Source organism: Microcebus murinus, chromosome 6 (assembly GCF_040939455.1).
Source record: "Microcebus murinus isolate Inina chromosome 6, M.murinus_Inina_mat1.0, whole genome shotgun sequence".
Lineage (NCBI taxonomy): Eukaryota > Metazoa > Chordata > Mammalia > Primates > Cheirogaleidae > Microcebus > Microcebus murinus.
Genome location: NC_134109.1, coordinates 82,542,143 through 82,556,962, shown reverse-complemented (window position 1 = coordinate 82,556,962; position 14,820 = coordinate 82,542,143). Strand labels below are relative to the sequence as shown.

Here is a 14,820-nt window from a genome sequence, read left to right as displayed (position 1 = left end):
GAAAGAGCCTTGGACCTGTTATATAGATATTACCTATCTATATGCCATATGTAGATATTACCATATCTATTACTAAGATATAGTCATAAAAATTTGAGGGTTATGGAGATTAAAACCTGGGGAAATGGGAGTTGGAAATATTTGATAGTCTTAGGCCCAGGAATGACCACCCATCCGCTTTTCAGAGTGCAATCTGATAGAAGGTGAAGACCAGGTAGAGGTCAACGGAGCTGTCTTCCCCAAGCCCTTTGTGGAGAAGCCAGTGAGTGCAGAGGACCACAATGTTTACATCTACTACCCCAGCTCAGCTGGAGGAGGAAGCCAGCGCCTTTTCCGTAAGGTGGGGGAGACATTTGAGCACCTGGGGAGTCAGAGAGGTAGAAGGACAGGGATGAGATTGTGGGGAAGGATATTAGAGAATTGGGGGACAGGATAGGTAGTTGAGGCAACATTTTTTTTCTTCCTTTTTCTCCTGAAGATTGGCAGCCGAAGCAGTGTTTACTCTCCCGAGAGCAGCGTCCGAAAGACAGGGTCATACATCTATGAGGAGTTTATGCCAACGGATGGCACAGACGTCAAGGTTATGGTGGATAGAGGGATTTAAGAAGTTACAAATGTCTGCGTGGGGATGGGTTGCTTGGGAACCAGGTAGAAGTGTATGCAGGGGGTCCTAGAAAATAACATGTGAATGTAATTGGCTTTCATATTCAGGAAAAGATAATGATTAAAGGAAGTAGACATTCACATTTTCACCATCAGAGCAATGGCAAGGGTGACAGAAAATGGTACAATGTTGGCAAATTACTTTTTAACAAGGACTAGATAATAGTACTAGAGTCCTAAGGAGAAAACTGCATGATGATACTTCAGTAGAGCTCAGTAAGAAAAATGTCAGACTCCTTTTTCTTAATAGTGTCTATTGATTTTGTTTTGTTTTTGTTGTTTTTGTTGTTACCCTGAAACTAGTCTACAGACCTAGTGCTCATATTGTCTTCTCGTATACAGGGTGAGCTGTGGGCATACTCAGTGATGCTATGTACCTGCAGGTATATACAGTGGGGCCAGATTATGCCCATGCTGAAGCTAGAAAATCTCCAGCTTTGGATGGGAAGGTCGAACGAGACAGTGAGGGGAAAGAGATTCGCTATCCAGTCATGCTGACTGCCATGGAGAAGCTGGTGGCCAGGAAAGTCTGCGTAGCTTTTAAGGTAGAGGAAGGCCTGGGGAGGGCTATGGAATGAAGGAGAGAGACAGGAGCAGGGGTCTGGGAAGAGAGAGTGGCTGTCTTGTTCTCATTTTTCCTCTTTCCCCTGCAGCAAACAGTTTGTGGATTTGACCTTCTTCGTGCCAATGGTCACTCCTTTGTGTGTGATGTCAATGGCTTCAGTTTTGTCAAGAACTCCATGAAATACTACGATGACTGTGCCAAGATTCTGGGGTAAGAGACATAGTAGTCTGTGCTGGGGAGAATGGGCTTACAGAATAGTGTTAGGAAGCTTTTGCTTTATTTTAAATATTGTAAAAATTATTTAAAAGTGAAAAAGAAAAAAAGAAAAAGAGCTCCTCAGTCCCATTGCCTTCCTAACATTTCACTCCTCAGAGATAATTACTGTTAACAGTTTTAGACTTAATAATTTGTCTTTTCTGCCATATTCAAACAGACTATTTGTCTTACTAAATGTGACCATACTATAATACTGTTCCACAACTTGACTTTTTCAAAAATTCATCATGTAATGTTTAAACCATTCAAAAATAAAAGGCATGATGATATGGTGAGCATCCATGTATTCACCACCTAGCTTGAGAAATATTAAGAATATAGTTGGAGCCCCCATATATTCCTCCCAGGTTACAGCCCCCGGAACCACAATCTTTAATTTGATGTTTGTCATTCCCATGCATTTATTTATATTTTTACTACATATATGGGAGTATTTGTATGTTTTAGACTTTATATTAATATATTCTTCTGTAGCTTGTTTTTGTGAACTTCATTCATATGTATAGTTTTGGTTTATTCATTTTCTCACACAGCTACTTCATGTTTCTCCTTCTAGTAACACCATAATGCGGGAGCTTGCCCCACAGTTCCAGATCCCGTGGTCCATCCCCACAGAGGCTGAGGACATTCCCATTGTTCCGACCACATCTGGCACTATGTAAGCAAAGTAAAAGCATGGAATAACTTCATTAAGACCCATGGGATTCCTTAAGACCGGTGGTTACTTCTTGGCCCTGCACAATCTGACTGGTGGAACCTGGGCCTCTTCTAGTCAGTTTCCTTAACTCTACCTAGGTTCCTAGTCTCAGATCCCTCTCCTCTGTTCTTTAACATGTCGGGCAAGATGTGCTGATGTGAGTTGGGGTGGAGGTGGGGAGAGAGGCTTTGGTAACATTTCTAATCTTAGGATGGAACTTCGTTGTGTCATTGCAATTATCCGTCATGGGGATCGTACTCCTAAGCAGAAGATGAAAATGGAGGTGACACACCCAAGGTAGGAAGAGTGACCTAATTTAGACAAGTAGGTTTTTGTGAGAGAAATTGAGTTGGGGGGTAGCACCCAAAGGCTTTGACTGTCTCACCCTACACTGAAGCTTCTACTTACTTCTTCAGGTTTTTTACTCTATTTGAAAAACATGGTGGCTACAAGACAGGGAAATTAAAACTCAAGCGACCTGAGCAGCTCCAGGTAAGGTAGTGAATCTGGCCAGGAGGAGCAGTGCTATGAGAAAGAAAGAGGATATAGGATTGGTCTTGATGGGAGACTAGGATGAAAAGGTAATTGGCTGGGCCTTGGCCTCCTGCATGGATACCCTGTTATTTCCTCCAGGAGGTGCTGGACATCACAAGGCTGTTGTTGGCTGAACTGGAGAAAGAACCAGGTGGTGAGATCGAGGAGAAGACTGGGAAACTAGAGCAGCTGAAGTCTGTGTTGGAGATGTGAGAAAGGGGATAGCAAAAGGGAGCCAATAACAGTGAGAATTGGGGCGCTGGGGCAGAAAGCAAACTGAGACTTTGTCCTGCAGGTATGGTCACTTCTCAGGTATCAACCGGAAGGTGCAATTGACTTACTACCCTCATGGAGTAAAAGCTTCTAATGGGGGGCAAGGTAAGATATAATCCCCTTTCCATAACCAGTCAGATCTCTTGTTGTTGTTTTCTTTTTGTCCACTTTTTTTGCCCCACCAGATCTCTTATTCTTGAGCCTATAGATGGCCTCTACCCCAAAGTACCTTTCTGGTCTCCTCAGAAGACCTACATTTAGATGTAGATCTAGACCTATTCACTGCCCCTTATTCCCACAGATCCACAGGGCGGGGCCCAGGCCCCATCGTTATTGCTGGTACTGAAGTGGGGTGGAGAACTGACCCCTGCCGGCCGTGTTCAGGCTGAGGAGCTGGGGAGAGCTTTTCGCTGCATGTACCCTGGAGGACAGGGTGAGTGTTTTGGGGGGTAAATGCCTAGCAAGGCTGGGATAAAATTATTAGAGAATAAGTTGGGGGAAATGAGGGGACAGATGCAATGGGGAAGTTAGCGGGGAAATGAGTGTGTTTTCTTCCACATGAGTATTTATAGCAGTCCATTCCTGGTCCTCCCCTTTGCCCCCAGGTGACTACGCTGGCTTCCCTGGTTGTGGGCTGCTTCGTCTCCATAGCACTTTCCGCCATGATCTCAAGATCTATGCCTCTGACGAGGGCCGTGTCCAGATGACTGCTGCCGCCTTTGCCAAGGTGCGTACTATAGTTCTTCCACAGCCCCAGCTTCCATTAGGTAGAGAAGCAGGATTTGGAGAATGACTTGGGAAATTTCGAGGTGTTCGTATGCCAACTCAGAGAAGTTTCTACATGTTTCTGACCCCATTCTGTACTACCGAGAATTAGCTGAGAATAATTAATAGGAGATGGCTTCTTGACCTCTACCTCAGCTCTTCAAGCCAGCTCCCATTTGATCTCTGGGAGCATCTAGGCCTATGAGGACTGGTCAGGAAGGGAAACTAATAGACCTTGTGCTTCCCCTCCAGGGCCTTCTGGCTCTAGAAGGGGAGCTGACGCCCATTTTGGTACAAATGGTGAAGAGTGCGAACATGAATGGGCTTCTGGACAGCGACGGTGATTCTCTGAGCAGCTGCCAGCACCGGGTGAAGGCTCGGCTGCACCATATTTTGCAGCAGGATGCACCCTTTGGCCCTGAAGACTATGATCAGGTCAGGCTGTCCCTATGTTTGTTCCCCAAATACCCTGGATCCCAAATTCCTAGAATTCTAAATAATAATGATCACTAATACTAGTATTTACTACTTGCCAGGCAGCGTTTTAGTTGTTTTATGCAATCCTTACAGCCACCCTGTGAGATAAGTATAAGTTCACAATCTCATATTCACAATTTCCAGAATTAAAAAGATTTTTGTAAGTTTGGTATCAAGACTCACTTGACAGCCAAACTTGACATGAACTGTCATAAGCTATTTATAATCCTTATTTATCCCACGTAGTGTGAATAGTCATGCATTTGGTGGCAAAAATATTAATGTGTTTGGTAACACCTTGGCCCTGCTGGAGGTATTAGATAACATATGGCATATGCACTGTATTTACTTCTAAAGTCCAAAAACGTCTCAATTTCAAAATGCAGCTGATCCCAGGGATTTTGAAGAAAAGAATGTTTTTGTTATCTATTGCTGTTTAAAAAAACTACCCCAAAATTTAGTAAATTAAAATGACAACCATTTAATTATCTCTCACAGTTCTGGGCTCAACTGATCTTGCTTGGGGTCTTTCCCAAAATTGCAGTCAAATGTTGACTGGAGCTGGAACCATCTGGAGGTTCAACTGGAATTCTGGGATGGCTGGCTCTCACCCTTCTCATTTTCTCGTGTAACATCAGAGCCTCTCTTCTCCACGTGTTTTCTTCATGTGGATTCTCTAGCATGATAGCTGGACTTGTTATTAATAAATGGAAGCTTAAGGCTCCTCAAAAGCAGGAACTTCCAAGCTTGCTTTTCTTTCTTTTCTTTTCTTTTCTTTTCTTTTCTTTTCTTTTCTTTTCTTTTCTTTTCTTTTCTTTTCTTTTCTTTTCTTTTCTTTTCCCTCCCTTCCTTCCTTCCTTCCTTCCTTCCTTCCTTCCTTCCTTCCTTCCTTCCTTCCTTCCTTCCTTCCTTCCTTCTTGCTTTGCTTTGCTTTGCTTTGCTTTGTTTTTTCTTTTTCTTTTTCTTTTCTTTGATAGAGTCTCACTCTGTTGCCCAGGCTAGAGTGCTGTGGCACCAGCTTAGCTCACAGCAACCTCAAACTCCTGGGCTCAAGTGATCCTCCTGCCTCAGACTCCCAAGTAGCTGGGACTACAGGCATGTGCCACCATGCCCAGCTAATTTTTTCTATATATTTTTAGTTGGCCAATTAATTTCTTTCTATTTTTAGTAGAAACGGGGTCTCGCTCTTGCTCAGGCTGATTTCAAACTCCTGACTTTGAGTGTTCCACCTGCCTTGGCCTCCTAAAGTGCTAGGATTACAGGTGTGAGCCACTGTGCCCAGCTTTCCAAGCTTTCTTAATGGGTAGGCCCAGAATTAGCACAACATAATTTTATTTTTTGTTAGTTAAGCAATCATAAAGCCAGCCCAGGTTCAAGGGAAAGGGAGTGAGATAAAGAATTAATGGCCATCTTTAATCCACCCCAAGGACTGTGGACCACAAGGACTTTCCTCCTATTTTGCAGATGAGAAAAACTAGGCTCAGAAGAATTTAAGTGACCTTTCCAAGGTCACCCAGCTAATATGAACACAAGGAGTCTGACTCCAGAGCCACGGCTGTTACACGGTCTCACAGTAGTCATCACGGTAGATGCCATTACCCAACATGGTCATTCTTTCCCAGTGTACCCAGGCAATAATCAACCAGGCAGTGGTTTTCCACAATTCCCACTCTTCATTGCTGATAGTTTCTTTAAAAAAATTGCTTATTTTTTACAATTGTGATACCACTTTAATCATTTGTAAGTATATAGTTCAGTAGCATTAAATACATTTACATTGTTACGTAACCATTTCTGACAGGTACTTAAATGAGCTAAGTAGTTGAGCACATTGCTATGAGTGCATAGCATTTTCTGTGTTCTCCTCTGAGCAGGACTTGATAAAGATCAGGACCTTGCTTCCTTTTTTCCCAATTCATTGTTCACTGTGAAATCCAAAAAAGCTAAGGCAATTTTTGCTTTCTCACTTGCCGCCTTTTGCTAGCAAGAATGAAACTTGTGAGGACCTAGGTAGAATAGTGCGTTTCACCCACAAATATTTTTCTTCCTCCCTATTCCTCATTGACTGTGACTGTCCTAAAAGCTTGAGTTGGAAACCAGTTCTGAGGCAGCACTTCTACTTTAGGTTCAGGATAGCATCTTGCAGTGGTCCCCAATCTTTTTGGCACCAAGGGCCATTTTCATGGAAGACAATTTTTCCATGGATTGGTGGGGGTGAGGATGGTTTCAGGATAGTTCAAGCACATTACATCTATTGCACTTTATTTCTATTTTTATTACATTGTAACATATAATGAAATAATTATATAACTCACCATAGGTTGGGAACCCCTGGTTTAGAGGAACGAGATAGTGTTTTCTCTGATATCTACTCATGAAAATGTTTTGTGAAGATTTTGAGGGATTTTGCTTCAGTCTTTATTCTCCAGCATTTTCCATGTGTATTTTAGGGCCCCCAAGAAAATAACTAAGGTCTGTTTTATTCTATCTGGATTTAAGATCAACCCCTCTTAGTTAACTATATGCTAGAGCAGTCTCCTTATCTGAAGGCTATAGGACAGCTAGTGTGCCCAGTAGTCTCAGAATGCCCATTGGAGTGAGCCAGCGTACAGGTCATTATTGCAGACAGGCTCCTCCAAATAAGCTCACAGGAATAGGGGCAATTGGCACTCTGCTGATCTTGCTTTTCTTTTCTCTATCCCCCATAGCTGGCTCCCACTGGAAGTACTTCCCTGCTCAACTCCATGACTATCATCCAGAATCCTGTGAAGGTCTGTGATCAGGTATTTGCCCTGATTGAAAACCTCACCCATCAGATCCAAGAGCGGATGCAGGACCCCAATTCTGTAGGTGGGTACGAATACTGCTATCTTCCCTCCAAGGTCTCCGGTATGGATGGCTTTCTCAGGCACGCCTGTGTCCTCTCCTAAATCTCTGAGACAAGGCATCCTTATTTTCCTGGTTCTACCTGAGAGTTGTCTGGGTCTTTTGCTGGAGGCAACATTTTTGGCTCTGACTGTTGCTTTCCTTCCAGACCTACAGCTCTATCACAGTGAGACACTAGAGCTAATGCTACAGCGTTGGAGCAAACTGGAGCGTGACTTTCGACAGAAGAGTGGACGCTATGATATCAGTAAGATCCCTGACATCTATGACTGTGTCAAGTATGATGTGCAGCACAATGGAAGCCTGGGACTTCAAGGCACAGCAGAGTTGCTACATCTCTCTAAGGCATTGGCTGATGTAGTCATTCCACAGGTGTGTCTTGCATAAGGGATCCATCCTGGGGGTAAGGGCATTGGGGAAGGAAGGAGAAAAAAGGTGGAGAGGAGGGTGATTTGGGAACCTGGAGAAGGAAATTTAGAGAAGGAATTAGTTGACTTGCTGTAATTCTCAGGATTCACTCTGGCCCTGGGTAAGTACAGGAGGCTAATTGAAGAGACACCTGGAGGAGGGGGAATGTAGTAGATATGAAAGAAGGCCTAGACCTGAGGAGAAGACAAGCATGATCTTGGGCCTGGGAATATGAGGCATGAGGAAAACAAGATTCATCGAGGTCCTTATTCCTGGCCTATGGCTCCTAGGAGTATGGAATCAGTCGGGAAGAGAAACTGGAAATTGCTGTGGGCTTCTGTCTGCCACTGTTGCGGAAGATCCTACTAGACCTACAGAGAACCCACGAGGATGAGTCCGTCAACAAGCTACATCCCCTGTGAGGGAGGGCTGGGAGGAGTGTTGGATGGAGGGAGGGACATGTCAGGGAGCCCTGGGGGAATCAAAGTTGGGTAGCATGGGGGGGACCAAGAGTAGATGAAATGCTGGAATGGAAAGGAGAGACAAAGTCTTTCAGGTGGGAGGAGGGAGTTTGTGGAAGGGTGGGAAGAGGATCATCTCTGACTGTGTGAGTGATTTAGCTATTATCTTAGGTACTCCCGAGGAGTCCTCTCCCCAGGCCGCCACGTTCGAACACGTCTGTATTTCACCAGTGAGAGCCACGTCCACTCCCTACTCAGTGTCTTCCGTTATGGGGGACTTCTTGATGTAAGGATCCTCCTTCCTTAGTTCGTGAACCTCTTTCTCCAGCATTCTTTTACTCTCTTTCTCATGCTTCATTTTGACTGTGAGCTTTCTCTGTTTTCCTTGGCTCCCTGCTCATTGCCTGACCCCCTCATCCTTGGCTTACCTCTTTTTGTGTTCGGTAGGAGACCCAGGATGTGCAATGGCAGCGAGCTCTGGCTTATCTTAGTGCCATCTCAGAGCTCAACTACATGACCCAGATTGTCATCATGGTTTATGAGGACAACACGCAGGTGAGAAGCTAACAGGGTAGAATGAGGAAACAGCCTCTTCATTCTACCTCCATTTAAAAAAAAAGTTCTGGCCAGGCACGGTGGCTCACACCTGTAATCCTAGCACTTTGGGAGGCCGAGACAAGAGGATTGCTTGAAGCCAGGAGTTCAAGACCAGCCTGAGCAAGAGCAAGACACTGTGTCTACTAAAAATAGAGAAAATAGCTGGTCATGGTGGTGTGTACCTGTAGACCCAGCTACTCAGGAGGCTGAGGCAGGAGTGTCACTTGAGCCCAGGAGCTTGAGGTTGCAGTGAGCTATGATGACGCCTCTGCACTCTAACCCAGAAAACAGAGTAAGACCCTGTCTCAAAAAATAAATAAATAAATAAAAGTTCTTAGAATCTGGAGAATCCAACTAAATGTAGCACCTAGGCATAGCATGACACAGGGCATCCGGGAGGTTTCTACTGGAACAGAAAATATGTTCTAATTTGGTGTTGAGCCAGACAGATGACCCAGAACACAGCTCTGGCATTAGGGAGGAGGGATTTGGGATAATGTTATGAGTCTTTTTTTCCAAAAAATACGGTTATACATATACCTTCTACATATGGATCCACAAAGATATCTTTTTATTTATTTATTTATTTTTGGAGACAGAGTCTGGCTTTGTTGCCCGAGTTGTTAGAGTGTTGCTACAGTGCCGTGGTGTCAGCCTAGCTCACAAGCAACCTCAAACTCCTGGGCTCAAGCAATCCTCGTGCCTCAGCTTCCCGAGTAGCTGGGACTACAGGCATGCACCACCATGCCCGGCTAATTTTGTCTATATATTTTTAGTTATCCAGATAAATTCTTTCTATTTTTAGTAGAGACAGGGTCTCACTCTTGCTCAGGCTGGTCTCAAACTCCTGACCTCGAGCAATCCGCCCACCTCAACCTCCCAGAGTGCTAGGTTGCAAAGATATCTTTAAATGTGCCGCCGTGTGCATCATAGCCAAGCTGAATTGTGGGAGATGGATGGGAAGGGTTGTAGAACTGGAAGTTTGGAATTCATGTGGAATGATTTTACAAATGGTGGAGGTGAGGGATTGAGGATCCTGTGACAGATTATAGTTAAAGGGAAGCTAGGCTGGGTGCGGTGGCTCACGCCTGTAATCCTAGCACTCTGGGAGGCCGAGGCAGGCGGATTGCTCGAGGTCAGGAGTTTGAAACCAGCCTGAGCAAGAGCGAGACCCTGTCTTTACTAAGAATAGAAAGAAATTAATTGGCCAACTAATATATATAGAAAAAATTAGCCGGGCATGGTGGTACATGTCTGTAGTCTGAGCTACTCGGTAGGCTGAAGCAGGAGGATCGCTTGAGCCCAGGAGTTTGAGGTTGCTGTGAGCTAGGCTGACACCACAGCATTCTAGCCCAGGCAACAGAGCAAGACTCTATCTCAAAAAAAAAAAAAGAAAGAAAAAAAGGGAAGCTATAAGAGATCAGCCCCAGAGTGGGGCAGGACCCTGAATTCTTGAGAGGAGTTATCCTTCTAAGTTTCTCTGTACTGCCCCTGCCTGGTCTTCCACCTCAATATCCAGCTTCTCCCATCTGGCCTTTCATGTCACAATTCCCCATAGGATCCCTTATCAGAAGAACGGTTCCATGTGGAGCTGCACTTCAGCCCTGGAGTGAAAGGCGTCGAGGAGGAAGGCAGTGCCCCAGCTGGCTGTGGATTCCGTCCAGCCTCATCTGAGGTGGGTCAGAGCTGGGATTTGGGACTGGAGGACTTAGAAACTAAGTGGTGGGAAACTGGAAAATGGCACAGGGAGGTAAAAGGCTTGAAGAGGCTGGGATTAGGAGGATCGAGGCCACTGAAGCTTCTTTCTGCCTGTTACTGTAACAGAATGAGGAGATGAAAGAAGACCAAGGCAGCATGGAGAACCTGTGCCCAGGGAAAGCATCAGATGAGCCAGACCGGGCATTGCAGACTTCACCCCAGCCTCCCGAGGGCCCTGGCCTCCCGAAGAGATCACCCCTCATTCGTAACCGAAAAGCCGGCTCAATGGAGGTAAAGGGAGGGGCTTGGGGGAGAGATGAAGGGGTTGGAAGTGTTCATAGCATAATATCCATGTGTCCTCTAAATCCCCTTGAAGGGATTCTCTGGACTTGAAGCAGAGTCCTCCTTCCCCTGATGGGTATGTTTCACTTAATTTCTCTTTCACAGCTGGTCCCCCAGTAGAGCTTCTTTAACCTACTTGCTACTTCTGAGATTAAAGAACTGCCAGTGAGGGGTGCCTGAGAGATAAGAGTTTAGAGAGATGAGATTGAGGAGGAGGCCTGTGGATGGATTCGAAAAGGCAGTTCTTTAAAAGGAAATATTGTAGAAACAACATGAACTCTGGGCTAAAATCCCAGTCTGATTCTTAGAAGTTGTGTGACCTTGGCTGAGTAACTTCTCTAAGCCTCAAATTTTTTTCATCTGTAAAATATGAGTAATGTTCACTTTATAGACACTCAATAAATAGAAACTGTGATAACAATATTAAAGGCCAGGTCCTCTTCATCTCTTTCTTGCCTTGGGTAAAAGTTATAGCTCAGACTGGAGCAAGTAGCTGGCCACTTTAATTTACCTATACTGTCATTCCATAAAGTGGATCAGTCTGGAGATCTAGCTTCCATCTTGTTCTGATGAGTTTTATCAGCCTGGGCCTGTGTTCTGCTATTCTTGGGATTCATCTCTAGTTCTGGTTCTATCTCTTTAGTCTAGAGGAACGAACTGTTATTAATCTCACATTGTGTCCAGCTACCTGCCCTGGGGTTTTGTTTTGGTCTTTTTCCTGGAAAGAAAGTTTCCTTCCGTCTTTGGCCCAGTGACACTCTTTTGGACATCATGATTTATCTATTTCAGGGACTCTGACTATCTGATTTGGGTTCTGCTCTGACCCGGTGAATCTGTTCACCTGGCTCTGTGCCAGGTCTCTAGAGAAATTTGGTTTTCCATTTTAGGGATATTTCAGAAGAATCTATAATTAGCTTACATAGGTTTAGCAAGAGGTTTACAGTTCAGATTTTGGAGAAGGCTGAGAAGACAAACTGCAATCTTTTTTCTAGATTCATCCTTTACTTCCTGATCATTTTATGATGGAATTGGCCTTGTGAATACGCAGAGTTTCTTTAGGTGGAATATGCATTATTTTCTCTTTGAGGTGTAGGTGTAACTTGGTATTTGTAGTACTCTATTACCCTACGGACGCATGTGACATAGATCAATTGGGCAGATCGACACATAATCTTCTCAGTAATCTGCTTCTTCCCATCCATATGTCTTTCTTATTCCCATGGTCTGCTAGTCTCCCTGGCACTGTTGTGCTTGACCCTTTCTTTCTTCTGGTTTATGCAGTCAGGAGACTTATGCAGAGGAGAGACCTCTGTATCACCTCTCAGCCTTGATGAGTTTGACTTCTTTCTCTCAGGCCTGTAGGAGCTTCCTGTTGAAATCACATTCCTTCCATTCAGTTACTAGTGCTGCTCAGCCCCTGGCTTAGGATGGTTGCTCTGGATGTGCTCCTCAGCTTTGTAAGAAAGTCTTCCCTCTGCTCCTTGGTCACACAGCCTTATAGTTTTAGTATGTCCACTCCTTGCTCTAGAAATATAGGCATTGGACAGTCTTACCCTTATCAACTATATCCTTCCTCATCCCTTCTACTCCTCTCCTCTTGTCATCTCATATTTTTGAACTGTTTATTACAAAGCCTGTGACCTTCATAGCAGCTATATTCTAGCTGGTCATCTCCAACCGTATAACTAGCTCTGCCCTGTGGGCACTGGGGCTTTTGGGAGCCTGGGAATTAAAGGAGCCGTGACCGGCTTTCCACCCGGTCTGATTGCAGGTCATGAACATGCAGTGCACGGGGAGCCTGGACCTGATCCCCTTGCGGGGACGGCGCCGCCGGAGGTCAGGAGACCTCCCCCGGCCTTCCCCAGCCATCGGCCTACAGCCCCGGGCTATGTCCACCACTCACCTGGCGTCCTGCACACAGGTGTCCCTCCCTACCTCACTTTCCTTTCCTGCTTTCTGTCTTTGCCTTTTGGGATGTAGGGACCCAGAACACAATCTATGTGGGATGTGTATACGTTGGGAGTTGTGTGATTGAGCCCTCATGGGCATTTTAAGAATTCTGTTTCATGTGTCTAGGAGTGAGACAGTTGGAGGGGAGGGCTTCTTGGTTCAGATGGGAAACCTAGTGTGGTTGCAGTAGCTACAGCTGTCCCGTGGAAAGAAGAGAGGGTGGCCAGAGTTTATTTCTTATTTGTGACTTAGCTATCATGATTGGCTTTCTGAGTCCTGCAGAGGGATAGATAAGATTAGGGGACCCTGTTCTGCTGAGAACTAGGAGTGGTTGAAAATGATTTCTCAGATTTGGAATGGGAGGGCTGTAGGAACATGTGTCTTAGAAGTGCCTTCTGCTATAGAAGCATTCCCTGGACAGTTCCCTCCACACAGCATACTCTCTATTCCCTTTTCATCACTTTCCCCCCATAAATCTTTTGATTCTTCCAAACTTTCTGACACTGCTTGGCTTTATAGGGGCAGGAATTCAGGACCTGGGTTTTATTCTTCTGGGTTGAGGTGGCAAAATGAATAATATAATGTCCTTATCCTGCAGGTACTTTCTGAGACTTCATCCTCCAGGCCTGGTGGCTACCGGCTCTTTTCATCTTCACGGCCACCAACGGAGATGAAGCAGAGTGGCCTAGGTATGGTTTTCCAGCATTTCTCACCTGTTGTTGGAAAGGGTGTCTGTTCTTCAGAGTTTTATTGTGGGAAACCTTTGCCATGGGAGTTGGGACCGTACAGCAAGTGGAATGTCAGGTGGGGGTAGGGAGGACGAAGTGGGAGAAGCCACAGTTAGGTATGAACTTGGATCTCGGACGATTGTTTCCATCCCAGGAAGATGTGTGTCTGTTGGTTTTCTATACCAACCCCCGTTTCCCTGGCTGAAGGGCATTTTTCTGGCTTTCCCTCTCATTCCTTATCTGTCCCTCCAGTCTAGCCCAGACCTTAAGGGGCCATGGAGACTCTGAATCTTCAGAGTCATCAGAGACAGAGCTATAAATAGAGGTACTTGTGACCCCCATAAGTGTCATATTCCTCATTTGGAGAACATGTGCCATGTCTTCCTCTGGAATCTGTGTTTTTCACATCCCTGCGCTGGCCCCGCCTCCCACCAGTCCTTTTCCTCCATCCTCTCCTAATCCTGTAACTTTCCCCCTTCCTTCTGGAAAATTGAGGGACAAATTGGAGACTACAGTAGTGGCAGAGGCTTCTCTCAGGACTTTGAGGGAATATTGTTTGAGTTTTTGATCCCTGGAGAAGTGTGGAGAACGTTATTCAACCTTTTCTAAGAACACAGACAGCAGGAAGGACCAGCCATAGAGGGTATCATGTTCTTTGGGAGGGGGAGGTGGTCCTTGGGAGAGACTATCTCTCATGGTACACTGTGAGCCATAACTAGACCTAGGAACTGAAGGTCATAGATGGTTGTTAGGGGTCTGGACTTGATCCTCTGGCTCTTTCTATCTTGTCCTGTTATTTTCTCTGTTTAGCTCCTCTCATTTTTCTTTACCTTTGTCCTTGGCACCTAATTTCTTGGCCCCAAAATGGTCAGCTTTTGGACCAGCAAGGGGAGAAAGGTTTTGGTAACATTCCAGGCTCATTTTATGAGAGTAATTTGCCTTCTAGATCACTGAAATGAGGAAGATGGTTTGAGGCATGAAAAATAAGTGACAAATAAGTATGTAGATCTGTGATATGGACTTATCTTCCTAGAAGTCCCAGTAAAGAACAGGTTTTAGATAGGCTGGAAAAGAAGATGGGTGTGTCTGGCCCAGTTAAGTGGGAGTGCCTTCAAGAACACGGCACAGGTATGGACATGGGACTGGTTGACAGATGGTAGTGGTAAGGTAGAGACCACCCTCTGAGATGATCTGAGGACTGGGCAGAACAGGGTTGGCACGACTGCACCAGAAAATTATTCAGTGGAGGAAGTAAATGTAGGACAAAGCTTGGGGTGGTCTGGGATGGAGCCAGCTAGTTTTAGCTTCTCTGAAGACAAGTAGGCATATTTAGCAACCCTTATTACTCTCTGGAACCTCAATCTGTTTGAACATGAAAGGTAGGGGAGATTGCAGTGTAGAGGAGAGGTCCTGATTTCCAGGGTGGGGATCATCATTCATCTGAGCTTCTTGATTGCTCTGGTGACCTTGAAATTCTGGGACCCCTGAAACCATGGTGCT

At 45.1% G+C, this 14,820-nt stretch overlaps 1 protein-coding gene across 15 annotated transcripts in view; it reads left to right on the top strand.

Moving 5' to 3' along the window:
* PPIP5K1 (diphosphoinositol pentakisphosphate kinase 1) overlaps positions 1-14,820 on the top strand; it is a 48,817-nt gene that overhangs the window by 7,189 nt on the left and 26,808 nt on the right. For 7 of the 15 annotated variants that reach the window (XM_012766625.3, XM_012766626.3, XM_012766630.3 and 4 more), the window contains 21 exons: positions 186-340; positions 479-580; positions 1,047-1,208; positions 1,317-1,438; positions 2,061-2,162; positions 2,412-2,498; positions 2,618-2,693; positions 2,835-2,944; positions 3,031-3,113; positions 3,310-3,441; positions 3,614-3,735; positions 4,026-4,208; positions 6,959-7,100; positions 7,285-7,508; positions 7,835-7,962; positions 8,177-8,291; positions 8,453-8,560; positions 10,161-10,277; positions 10,427-10,591; positions 12,414-12,563; positions 13,191-13,281. In XM_012766625.3, coding sequence (XP_012622079.2) covers positions 186-340; positions 479-580; positions 1,047-1,208; positions 1,317-1,438; positions 2,061-2,162; positions 2,412-2,498; positions 2,618-2,693; positions 2,835-2,944; positions 3,031-3,113; positions 3,310-3,441; positions 3,614-3,735; positions 4,026-4,208; positions 6,959-7,100; positions 7,285-7,508; positions 7,835-7,962; positions 8,177-8,291; positions 8,453-8,560; positions 10,161-10,277; positions 10,427-10,591; positions 12,414-12,563; positions 13,191-13,281 — 2,676 coding nt within the window. The remainder of the gene's footprint in view (positions 1-185; positions 341-478; positions 581-1,046; positions 1,209-1,316; positions 1,439-2,060; positions 2,163-2,411; positions 2,499-2,617; positions 2,694-2,834; positions 2,945-3,030; positions 3,114-3,309; positions 3,442-3,613; positions 3,736-4,025; positions 4,209-6,958; positions 7,101-7,284; positions 7,509-7,834; positions 7,963-8,176; positions 8,292-8,452; positions 8,561-10,160; positions 10,278-10,426; positions 10,592-12,413; positions 12,564-13,190; positions 13,282-14,820) is intronic. The other 8 variants (XM_012766632.3, XM_012766638.3, XM_012766640.3 and 5 more) reach the window with 3 other exon arrangements.